The following is a 21,535-nucleotide window of genomic DNA, read 5'->3' as shown; positions in this document are numbered from 1 at the left end:
TTCAATTAAAAAATCTGAAAAAATTTGAGATTAGGTATTTTGATGAAATAAAAAAGAAAAAATTTTTTTCAAATTTTTCGAGGTTTCGTACTGTCCTAAAAAAATTATTTTCGTCAAAAAAATCGGTTTTGGGCTTCAAAAGGTGCGTTAGGTCATCGGAAAAAATCTGAAAAAAATTGAGGTTATGTTTTTTAATGCGAAAAATAACTGAAAAAATTTCTGAGTACTACATCGGCTCATACCGCCGTATCTCGATTTTTGAAATTTTCAATAATTTTTTCTAAAGGCCCGAAGCACTCAAAAAATCTGAAAAAATTCAAGGTTGTTTGGATTGTTGAAAAGTATTCTGATGAATTTTTTCAGATTTTTTAATTACTTCATGTCCTCAGAAAAAATATAGATCGAAAATGGACGTTTATACCGCAAGTGGGGGGTAGGAGGGGGTAGGGGGTCTAAAAATTTTTTTTTGGAACCTTTTTACCATGTACTATAACATACCAAAAGTGCGTCAAGGTCGGTGATATACGTGCTCACGGTTTTGTAAAAAAGTATTATTTTGACCCATATAAAGTTCGACGCCCAATAACATGCCAAAATTTCAGGAAAATCGTCTTGAGATGATTATATTTATTTTATAAGTCGATACGCTACTAAGCTGAGGTAAATCACACCTCGACTGACCGACTATACTATAACGAAGCTGGGAATGCGTAAAAATAATGATTTTTCAAAAAACTAGACGCACAATTTTTTTGTTTCAGAAAGTCAAACGATTAGTCTAAAGAATCGACTTTACATCCTTTTAAAGTCTCTCTCTCTCCCTTTCTCCTAAATTCTTCTTTACTCTACTCTACTCTCTCGCTTTCCATTTATAAAGCCGACGGATGTAAATAAACGCGCTCAAAAATATTCGGCAAAAATATCAAATTTTTTTCAGATTTTACGCGTGAGCTTATATAAGACTTAACAAATTTCGTTGAGGGATTTCGTTGAATTAAACTTTGTCAATATAAATGTAGAGGGGGAAGGGAACACGAGAGAAAAAAAGTCCAGCTCGGTTGCGTACGCACGTATAGATAATTTCAATCGAGTGCGAAAAGCGAATTCGATCAGCGGCTTTATGCATCAGGTACAGTATCAATAATATTTACTGGCGCACCCGATGGCTCGAGGCTTTTGGAGAGCAGAAAATACAACTTTGACGCGTCATCGGTGGCTGATTCAGGCGCGGCTCTCTAAGCTGTTCAAGGTTCTAATCAATGTCGAACAATAACGATCGCACATATCTTTTTGTCGCGCGTTGAGCGTGAAAAAATGAAGCCTCTGCGGTCGCGAGGAGGAGATGCCACTATTTCTAATTTCGCTTTGACTGGCAAAAAATGATCGTCAGTCAGCTCGTACAGACTAGATCGGCGCAGCTCTCCTCTTGTAGCTGCAAAATGCGCGAAGTATATATCATAAGCCTCGAAGATATTTTAACAAGGTGCGCGCGCGCGAGAGAGAGTCGAGTCGAGCGTCCGCCTACTCTACCTATTCCTTCTGAGCCCGAGTCTGCGCCCCGACTATACAACGTGTATATATGAGTACGTATATAGCGCGGCAGACGCGGAGTCGCAGCAGCCGCCCGACGCGAGCGCTTAAAACTCGACTCTCGTCGTGTCTCTCTCGCAGCTTCAGCAGCAGCGGCGGCGCGCACCACGAGCGCCGTCCACGAGGGGGATAAAAGCCAAAAGGGAGCGAGACAGAGACAGCGAGTTATATGTAGGCTGCGAGTCGTGTCGCGTGTGCTGTACCTCCTGCTTCTGGTGCTGAAGCTATCCTAGAGCTGCCACTACTCGTGCGCATTTTGCACAGCTGCTGTTGCTACTGCCGGGGAACGTGTGCTGCATCGAGACAGGAAGTCGAGCCCGCGAGACGACGACGAGGACGATCGTATTATGGCTCGGCAAGTTAGGGGACGGTGACGATCGCCATGGACAATCGAGAAGCGAGCGGGACGTAAACGAAGAAGAAAGACCTTTTCTTTCGAGAGAGAGAGAGAGAGACAGACGAGAAGGAATACATCCTCGAGGAGCGAGAGGCGTGAGATCGTTTGCTCGACGCGAGGCAGTGCAGGCCTCGAGAAGCGACGATCATGCGATTTTTCACTGTAGTCACGTGAGTCACATAACTTCCAATTGTTATTTTTCTATCTTTTTCAATTCTTGCTTTAACAACAATGTCGAATATAACACCGAGTGCAGTTGCGAGATTTTATCAACGATTTTCCCAGTGATTGCGAATTCGATCTGTTTATAAATTTGCAAGAAAAAAAAACGATTCAATAATTTGCTGTCGAAAAAAATATTGGAAAAATTGCTCGTTTTTTTATTACGCGTGTGTGCGCGCGCGATCATATGGTCGCATTCGTGTGAAAATTAAAAATTATTCGCGCGCGCTCGGAGGTATATATATTATATGAAGAAAAGCTTAGCTTGCGTATAACACGTTGCAGATTTATTTCTGATCCACGACAGAGCGCCTGGAATCGAGTAAAAATTATTCCAACGTTGCTCCTGCGGCTCGTGTTTGTATATGCTGCTGCTGCTGCGGGGGGCAGTCGAGGGGCCCAGGGGTGGGCGAAGAGAGGAGAGAGAAAGGGTTGTAAGGCTCGGGCTCGATTGGAGAGAAAGAGAGAGCAAGCAAATAAACCAGTCGAGCGGAAAAAGTTTTAATTAGAAGAACGTCGTGGTAATGTGGCTAGATGTGTGTTTGTGTGGGCGAGTTCGCGCGCTTAAACTGCATTATATTATGCCTTCGGCTCTCCCTCTCTCTCTCTCCCCTTTTTTTTTAATGCAAATGTAAGGAATGATTGATTTTTCCTCCCACGAGGCCTCGCGCTTTTTCATTATGATTTTGCCAGTGATTTTATTATTATTATTCGAGTCTCGCATGCACGCGCGTCGACACGCTCCTGTATATATCCAAAACGTTGCCCCAAACGCACAGGGGCCAATCGCAAAGCTCATCAATTAAGTCTATGGCGCGCGCGAAGATTTCGCCCGTCGCGAGCAGATTCTCGCGGGTTGTGCCCGAACGCGCGATACGTATTAGCGATCGCTAATACAGCTGCCTCGCTGCAGCGTACAACGAGAACAGCAGCACAGCTCGTCGAGCGCGTACATTAATCATGCAAGAATTTCGCTTAGCGCGCGAGGCAAGAGTCGTACTACTCGATTAAACGCGACTGCGCCACGGTGCAGCGCACGCGATTTTGGCCTATTGCTGCGGTACTTTTGACGCGGCGCGATATAATTTAATATATAATAATGTACATTATATAGCTATACGTATATGCGCAAGCCGCGAGTAGGATGTAATTCGTCAGATGTTTGCCCCGTAGATAGCTGGTACTCGACGCAGCCTTAGAGCAGCAACGGGGGGCCAAGTGGGAGAACATTTAATGATATCGCGCCGGAGAATCGTTCGAGCAAATTATATGTAACGAGAGACGAATGAGAATTCACAGTTCATGGCTTTACGCGCGCCGAGTCTTACGAGGAAATATTTTCTTCGGGACGTTGTAATATATGTACTCGCGCGAAGAATAGATCGTTAAGCGAGCTGCGCTAGAGCCGCGATTATAAATGGAATCCAAAGTATTCATATAACCAAAAAAAAAAGTACGTAAAATCGAACTCGGAGTCTTTACGGTACTTTTTCTTTTCTTCCTCTTGGGCAGCCAAGAGACGCCACTGATTCGTACAAGCTCGTTCGATTAAGGCGCGCTCGACACGAGTATAATGCGCGATAAGTGCACATACAGAGAGCAGCGCATCAAGACGCACTCGGATCAAACGAGCAATGCACGCGAGCAAAAGTCTATATTTTACTTGGCTCGTACACGTCTGTGTGTAGGTACGAATCTAATCCAAAGAGTATATATAAGTAGTGAGACTCAGCGCCTGTATGTCTCTCGCACGTGTGTACACACACGCTCGAAGGTACAAACGAAAGGTATATGTAATACGAACGACGATCCCTGTCAATTTTTCTCTAAGGTTTTGCAGGGCCGAGATAGATAATGTGCATATATTGAGAGAAGAAGAGAGAGAGAGAGAGAGAGAGTGAGCGTCGCACAACCAAAGGAATTCCTTTTTCGATCCTGTAGTACATAACATCCCCACCGGCATTAAGCGTATATATATCATGTATATATTATGTGCGTGTGCATGTGTACTTGTACGACGACGCGGTATATATGTAATACACGAGAAAAAAGCATCGAAACGATTATTCGATTTTGCGAGGCCACAAAGACGCTGCTGCTCCTGCCTTCGTGAGATCGACTATGTGCGTACCGTGCCTCGTGCACGCGGATCTCTTCCTGCGCAACTCGACGGGAGATTGAGAACGAGTGAGGAAGGAAAAAATTGTCGACTGCGAGCTGTATATGTACGATGGTACATCACCATAAACAGCCAATGACTCTTTGTATATAAATACAAAATTCTTTGCTGCTTTTTAAGAATATTTAACGAGCAATAAAAATTATTCGTATTATTTATTTGTCGCGACGACTTTGATTTTTGAACGAGTACCCACCGTGATCGAGTAATTTGATCATTTCCGTAAAAAAATTTCAAATATACCCTTGCAGAAATTATCAAAATTTGATGGCTAGTTTTGGCCAACGAAAATATTCTTTGAAAGTGATAAGGTTTTTAAAGTATCATTTTTCTCAATTAAAATGCGTTGACCGTAATATTTTACGCGCTGTTGTGAAATTTCATACGCATCATTACGCGATACGAACGAGCGAACGAACAAAGTTCGCAGCGAAGGTGTACGTCATACGCAAAAGCTTACATAAAGTGTGCAATTTTTCACACACTGGCGTTTGGCTTTAAATCTCATATTCGTTTGAGCCGTCTACTGCCTATGGCACGTAATACAGAAAACGTCGTATATACAGCTCGTGTGTATTTTTCCTCGGCATTTCTCTCTCTCTCTCTCTCTCTCTCTCTCTCTCTCTCTCTCTCTCTCTCAGAGCGACTCATCTTATTGTCAACGACGACGACAACGGCAACGGCAGGAGCAGCAGAAGCAGCGGTGACGAGTGCGAGTATACGCGCGTCTCCGCGAGCGGCATTCGCAAGCTCGCGAGCTTTTTTCTACGGCGTAGAAAAAAAAAGCAAAATAAGTTGAAGCTGTCGTGTGTATACACAAGCGTAATGGTATAGTACTACTCCCTGACCTCGTTCGACACTCGAGTGTGATGTAGCTCTCGTGTATAGCAGCGAGTTGCGACGCGACTCGTGTACAGCACCGTTTAAACGGCCACCACCCGCGTATACGGCGCGGCGCAGGAAGAAAAAAGGCGAGAGAGATAAAAAAACGTGGCATTAGCAATTGAAGATGCTCCCGAAACAATGAGCGATCGCTGACAGTCAAGACAGCTTATAATACACGTTTTAATTGACCCTCGAATAGACGAGTTACGAGCCATATACATGCATCTATTTTTAACTTCTTTTTTTCTAATTTTTCGGTCTTGACCTTCGCTCAACAGCGACGCATTGTTTCGGTAAAATTGTCATCGTGGCACATCTACGTGGATAAAATCTGATGCTTCGTCGAAAATCGTCGCGTTCGATGTAATGCGCGGAATTTTAATTACAATAATTGATATAGTACGACGAGTCGGGCGCACAATTGGAATATCGCAAATAGTCGAATGCCTGGCTTGCGACGAAGCAGTATACGCTCACACGATAGCAGCAGATATACCCGTACGACACGCAGACGGGAGGGAGGCATCGCACGGATATACACGTGTTTGTCTAAATGTAGCACGGGCTACATCGCTCACATCGCTCGTTATGCTGCTGCATACAAACACTCGAGGGATGTTTATACGCACGCATGAGTATATGCATGGCACAGCTAACGCGATGTAATACACGGTTCATCGGTCGCGGCGCGCGCGAAAGACGCCGTACGTACATTAACGCTGCGGGTTTATTAAGCTCTGCGATCGCTGAGTTACGAATTGCTCTATAGTTCAAAGTACGCAGCCGATGATATACCGCGAGTGCTTCTAATGCTTTTACGCGAGCCAACTTTATAAACCAATGTATGAAATATCTATGGGCAATCAACGAAGCTCGCATGCGTGTTTGACAAATCGATGTCGATGCTGTCCCCTACTTTTCTTTCTTTTTTTTTCACTGCGAAAACCATATAAAGTTTCAACTGGCCGATCGAGTACATACTTTCCGGCTAATTTTGTATCCTAATGGCTTCGCTGTATTATATCCCAACAACTTCCTAATGGAGTTATCGACTTTTCTTTTATTTCTTATTACACTGGGAACGGGAATTTAAAGCGGTGTTTGTCGTCGTCGTCGCGCTCCACGAGTTAAATTAAAAAATAATTGCCTCCTGGGCAAATCGAACGTGACTCTCTTTTCGTGGCGAGCTGATTTCGGATCCCGATGCCGATGCGAGAGAGGCTGCAAGGGGAGTATATATATGGCCGATTCTCTGTGAAATCGAATGGCCAAACAATTTTTTTTTCTGCAAATATGAAAAACTTGCTGTTTCCGATGTCAGAAAGGTCCCCAAATTTTATTAGAATTTTTGGGACCATCTATCACTCTTTTTCAGGGGCCCGAAGTTGGCCATTTTAGGGTTTTTTTGAAATTCATGAAAAATCACAAATATTCAAATAATTCCTGGATCAGGGTAGAATGATTCAAAAGTAAAAGTGCCCAGCAACTTTTTTGTTGGAAATTGTCCAAATTTTCAGAAAAAAAATATGCCAAAGTGATTGGAGCCACCTAAAGAGAGCATAGTGGGAAAACATAAAAAAAAAAACACAAAACAAGAAATCTACTCGAGTTCGAACCGAACTTTCATTTCCTAAACTATGTAAAAAGCTTCCCAAAGATGTCAACTAATGCCTGATAAAGTTTTGTAATGGGTCTCAAAGTTTAACTCAATGTAGACAACAATGTGTGGTGAAAAACGTGCAAAAAAGGACTGAAAATGGCTGTTTTTGGTGATTTTAGGCATTATGGGCCTATTTTTGACCTTTTTTGCATGTTTTTCGCCACACATTGTTGTCTATATTGCGTTAAACATTAAGACCCATTACAAAACTTTATCAGGCAGTAGTTGACATCTTTGGGAAGCTTTTTACATAGTTTAGGAAATGAAAGTCCGGTTCGAACTCGATTAGATTTCAACATTTATGTCCCTTTTGCAGTTTTTTTGCTTTACACTTACCTAGATTGTCCCAATCACTTTGGCATATTTTTTTTCTGAAAATTTGGACAATTTCCAACAAAAAAGTTGCTGGGCACTTTTACTTTTCAATCATTCTACCCTGATCCAGGAATTATTTGAATATTTGTGATTTTTCATGAATTTCAAAAAAACCCTAAAATGGCCAACTTCGGGCCCCTGAAAAAGAGTGATAGATGGTCCCAAAAATTCTAATAAAATTTGGGGACATTTCTGACATCGGAAACAGCAAGTTTTTCATATTTGCAGAAAAAAAAATTGTTTGGCCATTCGATTTCACAGAGAATCGGCCATATGTATAGGAGAGTATATAGCGATCGTATGTACGTGCATTTGTTTTCGTCAACGCGAAATGACTTTGGCACCCGACTACATATAGTAGCTGCGCGTGCCTACATAACAATCATAACCGATGAATTTTTAGTGCTACAGGAGTATACCGAATCGCTCAACGAATCAATTATAATATTTAGTTTGTCCGTGTATCGGAATAATTATGAATCCATTTAGAGTCAGGCACGTTTAATATTTGCCCGTGATTTCTATATAATTGTACATATGTTTAATAAATGACTGCGCGCACGTTCCGATGTTGTATATATTATAATGTATGTTGTGTAGCGCCGTCGTCGCATCGGCTGATGGTTGAATACAAATTAAATTACCTGTGTTTTCAAATTAAACTCGCGACGTTTAATTGCATGAAAACGGATTGTTTTTTGCTTGCCAAGAGTATAGTTCTTCAAATTGTGCATTTTTGGCTACTTTACTTGATCGTGTATCGATATAATATCGACAACATAATTTGGCAAATTAACAAAGTACCCGATTTTTTCACTCTGCAATTATGTATAATTGACGAATTCTCGAAGCTGAATTCGTAATAACTCGATTTGAATAACTGTGCGAAGCGTCACGGGGTTGTCATGACTTATTGTTATGCAATTATCATGGACGGTTATGCACTGCGTTAAAATTAGAACCAATTATGGATTTTACCGTTCGAAAGTACGCAAAAATCACCCTACTTCGCAGGCATTTATTTAGGAAAAAAGAGGTCGCAAAAATCCCTAAAAAAAGAAGGAAACATCCAGGCAATACATTAAAATTGAGCACGCGCGCGCCTATACGTATTTACAAACACGTGTTCGAAGTTTATGAAGAAAAAAGACCAAATAGTACTCGGTTCTATTTGTACGGATCTCGGTTGGTCTCTTTCGACCTCTCTTGATCTATGCAGCTGTAGCAGCCGGTTGTATCTAGACTCTGTTTAAAGCATAAAAATACACAAAGTGTTAACAATCACAGGCGAATCAAAGAGAAACTGGCAGGGGTGATGCTGTATTTGGTGTATACAAACAGCCTTTCAAAAGCTTCGGGGCGAGGAAGAAAAGCTTAAAGAATGGAAAAGCTTTTTCTATAAATGGATGGTGAAATAAAATCGCTCTTGGGTAATTGACGCTATTAAAAACTTCTCCATTTTCCTTCCTTCATGTGCAAGGAAGCTTTGTGATGGACGATGGGCATCGTAGGTGTCATAAGAATTCGTATTGAAATGAATATAAAGTTATTACTTTTAAAAAAAAGAAATTTGCTAAAGAATCAGCAGTAGTATCTTTACACAAGTAACTAAATTTCAACAAACAAATGTTTTGCATTCGAATGAATGATATTTCCATTACAATTTTGGTATAGTTATCTTTAAATAGGAATACCAGAATAAACTTATAAGGCATAGAATGGTCGTTCATGATCGCAAAGATGTTAAGTGTAACTTTTGACACAAATTATTTTCATTCTCTTAAGTGACCTTAGTAAGCACATGAACGCAGTGCATAAAACCCTTTGTGTGTGAGATTTATCACAAATCATTTGGATACCAGCAAATACTCAAATATCATGTTAATGCTCCAACGTGACCTAAAGGTCCCCAACGGCCTTAATTCCTACCAATATAATCGAAAATTAACGAGAAAATCATTCATTTTTTCTCTCACTATCACGACAATATACGACCAACTGATTGTATTTAAAACAAAATTTATTTCAAAATTGAAAATAATCGATGAAAATTTATCATACGTGCCTACGATGTTATTTCTCTCTTGATCCGGGACGAGCAAGCAAAAGATTTCGGCGCATCCAAGCTTTTGAGAAGATCTCGGTTCATACGATCGGACTAGTGAAATGTCAAAGAGAGCGAAAAAGGAGTTTAAAATCGAAGCCTACTCGTGCGTTAATGCACATATACGTATGTACGCGACGCAGACGAAAAAGTGTAGCTGAAAGGACGGAAAGTTCAACTGAAGCAACGAACTGAAGTTCGCGATCGCAAAAGTGAGAAATTCACTCGATATATTGTATAAATGCACGACAGAAGTGAAAAAAGAGCTGCGATTAAAATGAAGTCTTTTTTCCGTCTTCTTTTTGAAACACAAAAATATATATAAATATCTAGAGTTCGATCTCGTGCTGTCAAAATATAAGCTTCCGTTTGGATGATAAAGCCCAGAGTTGGTGTTTGTGTATGTGTGCACTCGTCGGGACAGCAATTCCGATATTAAATGTTTGTCTCTGCCAATTGGGCGCGAGATGATGCTCGTCGGTGGCTGATGGCCTGGAAGTATCGTGTACAATGGGGGAGAGAAAAACCCTATCCTCCTGAGCGCACGTGTCTGTTTTCTGAAATTGCATTTTGTATCTGTTGTGTACACTTCTCATTTGTTGTTTAAAATAAAAAGTCGTCTTAGCTCTCGAGCGAATGATCGAATGACAATTCTGTCCACACTGAGTTGCGATTCAAACGGATATCGGTACAAATTTCGATACTTTTTTTGTAATAAATATAAAAAAAAAATCTGTGGCCTCGATGAATTTAATTACGATAAAATGTTTACGCGTGGAAGCAACTCGTGCTTTTCATACGTCCCTGTACATTTGTAAAGAATTTAACTCTAGAAAGTAACTCCAGGAAGTTTCTCGCTGATCGCAAGGTAATGAATATTAATCAACGGCTAGAACAAATAGAATAGTTAGCTTTGATCTATTCAATATGATATCGTAGTCGGGCTGAAGATTTGGTCAAGATAAATATTAGTTATGTCCGTGCATCACAGAATTCATGCTATATGCGTTGTATATGAAAATTTAGTGCTCTCGGGTGCGAGGCGTGTTTACTCGTTCCGCAGTTCGTTCCTTAACTTTGCCAATCGTCGTGCTTACGTTTCAACGATGATCCTTTTATTCTCAAATTCAAGATCATCATGTCGCTCGATCGCATGTAAGTATAAGCTGAAATCCAACGGCTCGGGCGCGCTGATATTTTTCGAATCCACGTTGCTGAATACGCGTCCGAGGACTATTTGTGTGGACCGAGCTTCGATCGTGAATGGAAAGGTAAAAAAGTCTCGGAGATTCGTAAAATCTCGGAAGGAAAAGTAGCTAACGAGCTGCAACGAGAGTATCGCAGAAGCAGCAGCGTACGACAACGTCGACGGTAATCCGAAATTCCCTTTAACTCGGTGGAATACCCAGTGCTGCTTGGGCCGCATACGTGCACCGTTGCACGAGTTGCGCATTCTGCGGTGTATGTTTATTTGCTGCGTGGGTGTAGTATGGGTAAGGGCAAAGTATGTACGCTGAAAGACGTCCGAGAGGGGGAGGTTTGGCTGTAAGCTATACGTGATCCGAGGCTTACTCACGTATAAGTGGTCCTCCACCTTACATACGTACGTATATTATATGGTATAGAGCATGGTGACGTCGCCAGCTTCTTATATCTGTATATCTGGTCGTAGTACACCTACACATCGGCACGCGTTGCTCCGCTGCTGCGGGATCGAGAGCGAGAAACCATGTCGCTCGACGCCGGAGCTATGCTGCTGCGCGCATGTAACTACTCTACCTATATACTATATATACAGCTCGAACTCCGATCGTATCTAAAGCCCCACGAAGAGGAGCACGAGGCGTATCATCCTGCGGTTTTCGCTGGCAAATTGAGCGAGCCGAATGACGAAGTGCGCTGCACTTTTCCGACTCCGACTCGGACTGCTTCTCCGCTGCTGCTCTTTTTTCCCAGCCATTCTTTGCACTTCATAGAAATCCTGTATTGTATCTTTCGGCACGTTTAAAGGCGGCCATGTCGAGAGCTTGATTTATGCTACCAAGTCCTATCTCGCTATTCGTTGATTCTGCTCTCGAGGCCGGACGAATAATATTCAAATGTGATATTAATCAGGCTTTTGCGACTCGTTAAAGATCGTTGTCGAAATGACAAAACGATCGATGAATCGCAAAATTTGACAATATCGTCGCCTCAGCGCAAGAACCGCACAAATAAACTCAAGTGGCAAAAAGGTGCCTTAATCCTATCCTTTTAACATAGGGATAAGGTTGTTTTTGCCCCTTAAGTTTATTTGTGCGGTTCTTGCGCTGGGGCGACGATATACACTGAAGTACATTCGCATATCGCGAGCTTGCAAGGATCTCTCGAGGCCTTAGACACCTTCGCGAGGGGGATTGAGTGTCCGCGCCGAATATATCATATAATACGTCTCGTCGTGCGCTCGGCTGTTTCATGACGAGAAAAATTTTCGCTCGCGAGACAACGACCCATCGAGTAGGTATCGCTGTGCCGTCACCTACCCCAAAGAGTAAAAGAGAGAAGTAGCTTCGCTGACTTGGCAGTATGCGCGCGCGTTGCGCACCATTTTCCAAATTATACCTTTGCCCGTAGTATCTATGCGCGTATATATACCTTCTACCTTTCTCAGCCAGCTCTGCCCTGTCTTTTCTTCCTATAGAGATGTGTGCGTGTGTGTAGGTGGATATGTCTCGACGTGCACTTTGAAGCTGCTGCTGCTGCAAGGCCATCGATGTGCAGCGATCAACTACCCTTAAATGTGTGCGCGGGTAGCTATACATGTTGTACCGTGTCTCTGCAGCGGCCGCAGGCGATTTTCGGCATAGTTTTACGTAACCACTGCTCCGGCTGTACATATCTCTTACTCCCAATGAGTAGTGTGTCGTCGTCGTCGTGCTGCGCTTGTTACACATCGATTTTCGGTAATGCTCGCCATTCGATCGCATATATGTCTCATCTAGGCTGTCGGGCACTCTGCTCCCATCCTCGCACGCGCACTTCTAAATAAAGTTTTTCCTTCTTTTCCTTTTTTTTCATTTTTGGCGGAAAATAATTGATATTTTTTCGTCAAAATGTTACTGATATACCTACGTAGCCGCGTACACTCTATCTATCGCACAATCGCGATATGAAAAAAGAAAAATGTTCGCTGAAAGGTATACGAACTGGAGTAAAAAAACTTTGCTTTAACAATATTCTCAATGATATACGCAAGTACATACAAATGCCGAAATACATCCTTCTCTTATTCTTCCTGTATTCTTCCCCCATTTTTTATATTAATTCCTCGCGTCTGTGACTGCTGTGCACTGTCGAAGGATGTCCGCTATAGCGAAACGTGCCTACTGCTGAAAAAGCGAATGTATATACTCTAGAACATTTTTTATTCAGTAATTTTGTCGGTGAACGCAAGCCGGGGAGCTTTGTAGGGGCTATTTTTCGGCGTAGATGAGAGCTCAAACTCTTCCATTTGCGTTTTATACGTAAAGGATGAAAATACTTTTGTCGAGTAAGTATCGTTTATTCGAGGCCTTTTGAAAAATAATTTATACAAATGCCTGCTTCACAAGATACAAATGCATAACTATATGTATTTAGGACGTGTATACATATCAGGTAGAATAATCTAACTGAAAATGGACTCACCACAATTTAAATTGTCTCTTTAAAAAATTAAGTGAATTAATTTTTTTCGCGATGCGCCTCTCGATATATCGTTACAGAAATGAAATCTACTCATATGGAACAAATCCTAACAATATTGGATCAATCAGCTTAGAATTATAGATTAGAACAACTTATAAAGTACCCTTGATGTATCCATTATCTAAGATACTCATCTTACGTATTCTGCAAAAAGCAAGAGTATTCCTAAAAATGACTCCTAAAAATGACCTAAATTACTATTTTTAGAAATGCTCTTGCTTTATGCACAACGCGAAAACCATACATTCAAATATACACAACACCAAAGGAATTCATAATACCATGTTCGTGATAGACATTTTAAAATTAGCTATACATAGTCAAATACACTAATAATTTGTAGATCGCCATTTTTATATAAATATTGAATATACACATTTTATACATTTATATAAAAGAGGATTAGGGCATAAAGCGTGAACGATGCATGATATTGATATGGGATTTGAGACTCCTTTTTGTCCGAGTTTTTTCTTGTGTACCTAGCATATAAAGCGACACTGTTTTGTACCATATTCATGTATTTTTTTGGGACCAATCTTACTTGAGAAATTTTTTCTGAATTCATCGAATGCATACGTAATACCATCGTGCAACACGTCAGAGTGAGTTTTGAAATTTCTTTTTTGCACCTCATTGATTTGGTTTTTGAGATGAACCTTAGTTGCGAAATATGATTCGTACGTTTCACATGTGTATGTGTGACATTGTTATGTGCCTTATGCAAGTGGATTTTGAGATTTTAATTTCTTGAGAATTTTCTCTCGTAATTATTAAGCTTCTAGGGTTTGCTTCGATTATGAGCTGTCATTAGTTTATTCTGGATACAATGATTTGCGACAAATCCCACTCTCAAAGAGTTAGCTACTAAAATGTACTGCATTAATGGGAAAGTTAAGATTACGTTCATATCAAAATGATTAGCGGTAAATGTCATTTTCAAGGAGTTTGTCAGATTATTTACCGTCATTATATGTCTCTTGAGTATAATCCGGAGTTCAAATGAGTTCTGACAAATATAAGATTCGAAGAGTTTGATTCGATTGTGCACTGCGAAATTATCAGTTCATCATGATTTACCTAAAATTAAAAGTGTGTAGTAGTTTTTGATAGTGGAAAATAAGAAAATAATTCAAATTATTAAACTCACTGGTTGTTTGTAAAACGAAAATGTTAAAAAGCTTTTTGCTTTACGAGGGTCCACCCATTCAAAATTAACGTCATCAACGTCTGATTATGAATTGTTCGGCTTCTCCTTTACCCTGAAGAATAATTAAAATTTGATCAATCGATCGTTTAAAAAACATGGCAAGCATTAAAAATATTATAGATAAATGTATTCTCTGTGATTTCCATCACACGTTTGATTGCGTGTAATCGATATGAATTTTGAAAAAATATTCAAACACCGAGAAAAAATATTCGAGGTTAAACGTCTCGAGTAGTCAACACTATGCCTCAAGTTCAGCAATTTGTAAACACTGGCTTACCAACGAATTTGATTTCGTTATACTAGCAATTAAATAGCTGTACACATTACTCGCATATTACACAGCGATGTGACCCCGTGACTGCTCGTTGGCGATACTTTTCCATGCTCAACTGACGACTGGCCGTTGTCGCAGATGTGTACTACGATACACCGAGGAATTCCTATTTCATTGGAACTCTATGATAATTGCAATGAAAGATGTTATTTGCGTACTCACAATTTTTTAACACTTGCGTGCGACATCCTTGGTTACCTATCGAACGAGCAAACTTAGTCGTATACTTGAATCAATGAACTTGAACGAGTTGTCGAGGAGACGTCGACTTGGCGCATTGACTCGCGCGCATCGGAAGAAAATACGATTGACTTATCTCGCTGGCTACGGTCCGAGGTATTATATCTGACTGCCGAGTATGCTGACGCTCCCATCAATTCGCTCGAAGGTCACAGTCGATTCGCTTGCTTGTCACTGTTCCTCCCTCTATATTGAATGTAGCTGCCTTCATATTAAGACGATTAAAATTAAAGTAATATATTATTTATAATTTAGATTATGATTATTTTCAATTAAGAGTAGGTGATTTATTTCTTTATTCAAATATTAATGAAAACCCATTTCGAAAGTGCGATGTTGTATTGTTTTAAAACCAAGCAAAACTAGTTCGTTCTACGTTTGAATATTTTGGGGGCCCTAAAAAGGGCCGGTTGTTTTGTTTTTTTAGTTTACGGGAGAATTATAGGGTACGGAGATAGACATTTTAATTGTTGGCTTTGGCTGCTTTTTTCACTTTTGGAGCCTTGGCCACTTTAACCGATGATTTTCCAGATTTCTCAATTTTCGTAGAAACCGTCGCTTTGGTAGTCTTCTTTGGGACTGCTGCTTTCTCGGGCTTGGTAGCTTCCTTCGGGGCCTTGACCTTCTTCTCTGTGGTTGGTTTTTTAACGACTTTCTTGTCATCGGTCGTTGTCTTCTTGACTTTCTTGGTCGCAGTCACTTTTTCCTCAGACTTTTTGGCCGTTTTGGCAGCGTCAGCCCCTTTTTTCGTTGGCTTTTCCGACTTCTTTGCAGTTGCGGGCTGTTTTTTCACTGTCTTTTCAGCTTTTTTCGCAGGGGCCTCTGGTTTCTCGGCTGGCTCCTCCTCCTCTTGCTCTTCCGAACTGCTTTTGTCATCGTCGGAGGCTTGACTGACTTTCTTCTTGGCGGTTTTTTTACTCTCCTTGGCACCTTTCTTTTCCTTGGCCTTGGCGTCTTTGGGTATTCTAAACCTTCCGGAAGCACCGCAGCCTTTGACCTGCTCCACGATCCCCTTCTCAACGGCAGCTTTCAAAAATTTCCTAATGAATATGGCTTGCCTGTTGATGTCGATTACGTAAAAACTGGCGATGTACTTCTTGATGGCTTGCAGAGTCGATCCTTTCTTGTCCACGAGATTTCCCAGAGCTTCCATGACCATCTCGGCGACCGGCTTCTTCTTCGTGTCGGTCTCCGCGACCCTCTTGGCTACTTCGTCGGTTGACATGGTAAATTTTTCAAATTTGCTTATTGCGATAAGTTACTACAGTCGAATAACGTAAGCAAGTAAGAGGTAGGGACTAAAGGCGCGAGTTTTATAGCTCGCGCCAAAATGGACGACGACTTTTGCCATCGGCGTCGCGATCGCTACTCACAGCGTCTGGTCCGAAATTCTGCTTTCGTCTCGGTTAGCTGTAACGAAAGAATAATACGAGTCTTGTATTGCTCGCCTCGTACTTGCCGAACTAAAGCAAAACAAACGTAGATAGATGATATTTGTGTTTACGGCTTCTCGACTGCTTTCGTGTATTAAACAAGCTTCTACTCATACGTTCGTTGACACATTTTTCGATAAATATTTCAACACATTTTCGTTAGTTTTATTCACTGAATATATTTACGAATGATATTCTCTGGCAATTTGACCATCGTGGTTATTAATACGAACGCTCATTAGAATACGACGAGCAACAAAAATGATGATTTTATGAGACCAACAAAAGTAATTTATCGACTTTATGAGATTAATTGCATACCAAAGGTCATATACCATAAATTAAATAAAAAAATTAAAATAATTTAATTTAAATTTAAAATAAATTTAACATAAATTAATTTAAATTTAATAAAAATTAAATAAATGTCTGTCTAAGTTAGAATATTAGAAAAAAATTTTATTTAGAAGAATTTTTCTGCCTGAAATATTCCCTGCTAATATAAGACTTGAAATTTTGATTTTGGTGCTATCTTAATGTGAGGTAGATAGTTTTTCTAGCATACAAATTCATAGTTTAAATAAATCTAGTTTAAGTTTGAACGTCGTGAGACTTGTGATTATTAAACGAGCATATCGTCGCCCCAGCGCAAAAAGTCTAAATAAACTTGAGAGGCAATAAGGTGCCGTAGTCCTGTGTTAAAATGATAGGACTGAATTTTTTCCTATCGAGTTTATTAGTGCGATTTTTACACTGTCTGTCTAGATTTTTGAATGGTCAATGTGTAGAATGGTCTGTGTTTATGTAAATTCAATTGTTCTATGTCATAAAATAGTCATGGCTCTGAAAGAGAACCGATATATTTTGTTTTCGGTCAGGTTAAAATGAATTCACGATCGGAATCCACAGAGGACGCGGCCTTGTCTTTTCAGAGCAAATAAAATTTCCACGACTGCGATCGTTTCGCGTCTGGCGTGCTCGGTGTAAGTGACGGCGTCTCAAACGACGTTCTCAACTCGTACTATTTTCTGTCGTCGTAGATAAACCCGGAGACCCGTTCGACTCCGCCTCGGCAAGCAGGGCGATGGATGGCCGCTTTTCCGATACCTTGAATTGAGGCCTTGAATAGGATTTCACTTTCCTAGCCTGACATAATTGGGTTCGAATCGTTAGAGTAAGCTACGCAAAAAACCTTGAAATTTTCAAGTCGAGCCTCGACTGACCGATTTTCATAGGCAGTCAGGTGGGATAGACGAGGGACCCCCTACCTCAGTTTCTCGCAACGCTGCGAACACCTGACCCCTAGGCGCGCATATATAAGGTGAGAGCTGCCAGCTCGGATCTGTAGTACCTATTCTCGTCTGGTATACTTATCTACGCACGAATTTTCCACGAATTCTCTACGAAAATGGCCCGCACCAAGCAGACAGCCCGCAAATCGACGACAATCGGAGGCAAGGCCCCACGCAAAACAATGGCCGTATTCAAGCATCCTGGCAAGCGTATGCAAAAACCGCCGACGTCAACCGGAGGAGTCAAGAAGCCCCATCGCTACAGGCCCGGCACCGTTGCTCTTCGTGAAATCAGACGTTACCAGAAGAGCACCGAGCTTCTCATCCGCAAAATGCCCTTCCAGCGTTTGGTCCGTGAAATCGCCCAAGATTTCAAGACTGACTTGCGTTTCCAGAGCTCTGCTGTGATGGCTCTTCAAGAATGTGCCGAGGCTTACCTCGTCGGCCTCTTCGAGGATACCAATATCTGCGCTATCCACGCCAAGCGAGTCACGATCATGCCCAAGGACATACAGTTGGCCATAAGAATTCGTCGTGAGCGAGCGTAAAATTATGAAAAATAAAGTTACGCCAACTTTTACATTACATGACAGAATGTAAAACACTACAACGAAAATTAAACAGCCCTTTTTAGGGCTACCAAATTCATTCAAACGTAAGAACAAATCTTTGATTTGCTTTTCACACCTCGGTTGACCTTGATTGAAATTCATTTCAATCAACAACAGTCAACATTTTTTCTCATAAACATTATAAAGAGTTACATTTTCGTTTTCGATGAGAGAGATCTAGTTAATTAACTTCAAAGTCTATTATTCATTCACATTAATTTATAAACTTGGTAAAATATGATATCAGTGATGAAAATATTTTTTCAATTTCACTGTGACATAGTCGTATCTATGCGTTACCTCATTCAATTCGGTTTTACTTTTTTCCTTTGATCATAATAAACTATACGGGCACAAGTTAGAAGACGATTTCAAGCTTATTCCTCTTATATTATTTATTCTTGGAGATATTAATTCAAGTTAAATGTATACTTTTCATTCAACAAAAATTAATTTAAGGAGCAGTTTCTACTGTCAGTTAATAAACTGACTTAGCAATAAACAAATCGAATATTTCTGTGTTAATACTTTTTGCGATGTATCTATTAATATTCGAATTTAACTATTTCTTCAAGGCTATTTATAGCTACCCTCGCAGTCTGTAGTGAGCCATATATTTTGATTATTATCGTACACAATTGTATCACTTACAGTCACATACAGTCATTAAGTACGCAGTTTACCAATGCTTGGAAACGATACAAGAAGACAAAAATTCGTACGTTTACTGGCGCTATTACGATGTACCGATAATGTCCTTGAACTCTAGAAATTTTCTTGTATTCTTCAGAGAGCATAATGTCAAATTCAATATTATGACCGTCGTCTAACGAATGTATGGCCGCAGTCAAACGAGCGGCCTCGGCCTTCGAGAGTCAACACTGCGAAATTCCCAGTAGATACAAACTGTTTGGCTACTTTACTGCTGACGTATAATATTCGACATTTACAATCTGATGAATGACATGTATGAATTGCGAAAACGCGAAAAATTATCGAGTGACCTTGGCTAGCATACATACTCTTACTTTAGACGAATTTGTTCGTATAGATATTCATAAGTTTCCAACATAACATCGTCGCGAGCAAAGCAGAGAGATATCTACTGAAGCTGTTTAGAGTTTGAAACCATCATCAATATTTTTAAACAGATGGTTTGATACTTTTAATGGACGCCGACAAAGAAATGGAAATTTTGAATTGATCGATCCATTTTCTTATTGTACACCTGCATGAAAACATCGATAAAGATTTATGATATACTTTTCAAATATCGATGTACAGATATTGCGTGAATTTTCGATTAAAAATCAAGTGTACGAGTTTGAATTTGTGTCAATAATGAGCCGAGATTTTCATCTGTCCTTGATGTATCTGTTAAAATCAATATTGAAAAGTTACGGTATTTTTGCTTTATTGGACTCGACAGAAATTTCTCAATAATAGCCAACTACACGAACGCGCAGCTATAACGAGAGTCGAATTGTTTGTTCAAAACGTTGTTAATAAATTATGAGCCCTGAAAAGGGCTGATTTTGACGTAGTAGTCGTGGATATAATTATTCCTTCTTAATGGCGGTCCGCCTCACCGGTAGAAGAGTCGAGTGGATGAAAGGCACCGCACCACCCTGGGCCACGGTGACGCCTGCCAGTAGCTTGCTCAGCTCGTCGTCGTTGCGGACTGCCAGCTGGAAGTGCCTCGGGATGATCCTCGTCTTCTTGTTGTCGCGGGCCGCGTTTCCCGACAGCTCCAGGACCTCGGCGGCCAAGTACTCGATGACGGCAGCCATGTAGATGGGAGCTCCGGTGCCGACTCGCTTCGAGTATCTGCCCTTGCGCAGCTGACGATGTAGCCTGCCCACCGGGAACTGGAGTCCGGCCCTCATCGATCGAGACCTCTTTTTTCCGCTTTTCGGCACCTTGCCCATGCTGACGTATTTTCCTTGACTTCCAGACATCTTCGAGCGGTTTTGATATGTGACGGAGAAGGCGCTTGATCGGCTTGCGAGCAGACGAATGAGCCCAGTCTGGCTGGTCAAGCAGTTTTATAATCGCAGCCGAATCGTGCGTGGCCGGTCTCTCGACCGGTTGAAAGAGTGGGAAAGTCGAGAGAGCTGTCGGATCCCCCGTTCCGCGAGCTGTTCCCCCTCTAACGCGATAGATGGCAGTCCGACTGGTGGGGCCGCGACGAGCTTGCTCGCATAAATAGCTCGAACGCGTCGCACGCTCCCATCAAATCGCTGACTGTCACTCGTTGCTGACGTAACGAATATCCAGAGAGACCCAGAGAGATAGAAAAAGACGAAAATGGCTCCCAAAGCTTCGACCGGAAAGTCCATTAAGAAGGAGACGACTGTGGCGAGGAAGAACATCTCCCGCACGGACAAGAAGGTCAAGAGAAAGTCACGCAAAGAGAGCTTCGGCATCTACCTCTACAAGGTCCTGAAGCAGGTTCACCCAGACACCGGTGTCTCCTCCAAGGCCATGAGCATCATGAACAGTTTGGTCAACGACATCTTCGAGCGCATCGCCACGGAGGCCTCCCGTCTCGCTGCCTACTCGAAAAAGTCCACCATCACGTCTCGGGAGATCCAAACGGCCGTCAGACTTCTGTTGCCGGGAGAGCTGGCCAAGCACGCGATCAGCGAAGGGACCAAAGCCGTCACCAAGTACAATAGCGCCAAGTAATTCATCTGACTTAGCGTTCTGAATTTCAGAACTAATCGGCCCTTTTTAGGGCCACCAATCGTTTCTTTGACGTTGGAAACTACTGTTCGTTGACAAAACATGAGTTCAAGTGCTCGATAAAAGCAGCACTGACAACTCTTTGAAATTTCCTTCAATTCCACATCCCTAATACTTTATACGTACGAGTGTAATTTACAAATGTTCGATAAATAAAAAGATAATCGGACACATCGTGAAATGAGAGAATTTCTAGCTGGAAAATTGACATAACCCAGCGAATAAATAATAATCTCACTCGAGATTATACATCTTACGCTTTGATCAAGGTAAACATTCTGATATCTGGGAGTAATGAACGTTGAACACAAAATAAGAATACAGCCATATGATCAGTTAACCTTGAATGGAAATGTATGAAGTGATGTATATGAATGATACTTTAATTTTATCATCGAATTATTTGAAATGCAAACGACATCACTTTTGTCTTTAAAATGTCGATGAATCACAAAAATAACATATTTTTATCCGTATCTAGAAGGTAACTTTCAACTTAATTTATTTCAACTATTGTTGTCGGTGACTG

General features: G+C 41.1%; 4 protein-coding genes and 1 long non-coding RNA gene across 9 annotated transcripts in view; 3 read left to right on the top strand and 2 right to left on the bottom strand.

The window, feature by feature from the left end:
* The first annotated feature begins 1,772 nt into the window (after positions 1-1,772).
* LOC106650308 (gamma-aminobutyric acid receptor alpha-like) overlaps positions 1,773-21,535 on the top strand; it is a 46,690-nt gene continuing 26,927 nt past the window's right edge. Inside the window, exon 1 of the mRNA XM_014368236.2 lies at positions 1,773-2,157. Coding sequence (XP_014223722.2) covers positions 2,135-2,157 — 23 coding nt within the window. The 5' untranslated portion in view covers positions 1,773-2,134. The remainder of the gene's footprint in view (positions 2,158-21,535) is intronic.
* Positions 13,472-15,021, bottom strand: LOC106650509. 5 transcript variants are annotated; one of them, XR_002763614.1, is made up of 5 exons: positions 14,848-15,021; positions 14,629-14,791; positions 14,289-14,400; positions 14,103-14,218; positions 13,472-14,015 (listed from the first exon to the last, which is right to left on the bottom strand). It is a non-coding gene; the product is annotated as an uncharacterized LOC106650509 (long non-coding RNA). The 5 variants fall into 5 exon arrangements; XR_002763615.1 differs by having other exon boundaries at positions 14,629-14,770; XR_002763613.1 differs by having other exon boundaries at positions 14,629-14,807; positions 14,884-15,021.
* On the top strand, positions 17,718-18,289 carry LOC106650506 (histone H3.3-like). Its single transcript, XM_014368535.2, has one exon. It carries the CDS (start codon positions 17,767-17,769, stop codon positions 18,196-18,198), a length of 432 nt encoding a protein of 143 aa, XP_014224021.1. The 5' UTR covers positions 17,718-17,766; the 3' UTR covers positions 18,199-18,289.
* LOC106650507 (histone H2A-beta, sperm-like) lies at positions 19,775-20,264 on the bottom strand. Its single transcript, XM_014368536.2, has one exon. It carries the CDS (start codon positions 20,217-20,219, stop codon positions 19,821-19,823), a length of 399 nt encoding a protein of 132 aa, XP_014224022.1. The 5' UTR covers positions 20,220-20,264; the 3' UTR covers positions 19,775-19,820.
* On the top strand, positions 20,508-21,003 carry LOC106650508 (late histone H2B.L4-like). Its single transcript, XM_014368537.2, has one exon. It carries the CDS (start codon positions 20,569-20,571, stop codon positions 20,947-20,949), a length of 381 nt encoding a protein of 126 aa, XP_014224023.1. The 5' UTR covers positions 20,508-20,568; the 3' UTR covers positions 20,950-21,003.

The sequence above is a fragment of the Trichogramma pretiosum genome, unplaced genomic scaffold (genome assembly GCF_000599845.2).
Source record: "Trichogramma pretiosum strain Unisexual culture from Peru unplaced genomic scaffold, Tpre_2.0 scaffold3, whole genome shotgun sequence".
Taxonomy (NCBI): domain Eukaryota; kingdom Metazoa; phylum Arthropoda; class Insecta; order Hymenoptera; family Trichogrammatidae; genus Trichogramma; species Trichogramma pretiosum.
The sequence above is the reverse complement of the archived record's forward strand: the minus strand, read 5'-3'. Positions and strand labels throughout refer to the sequence as shown.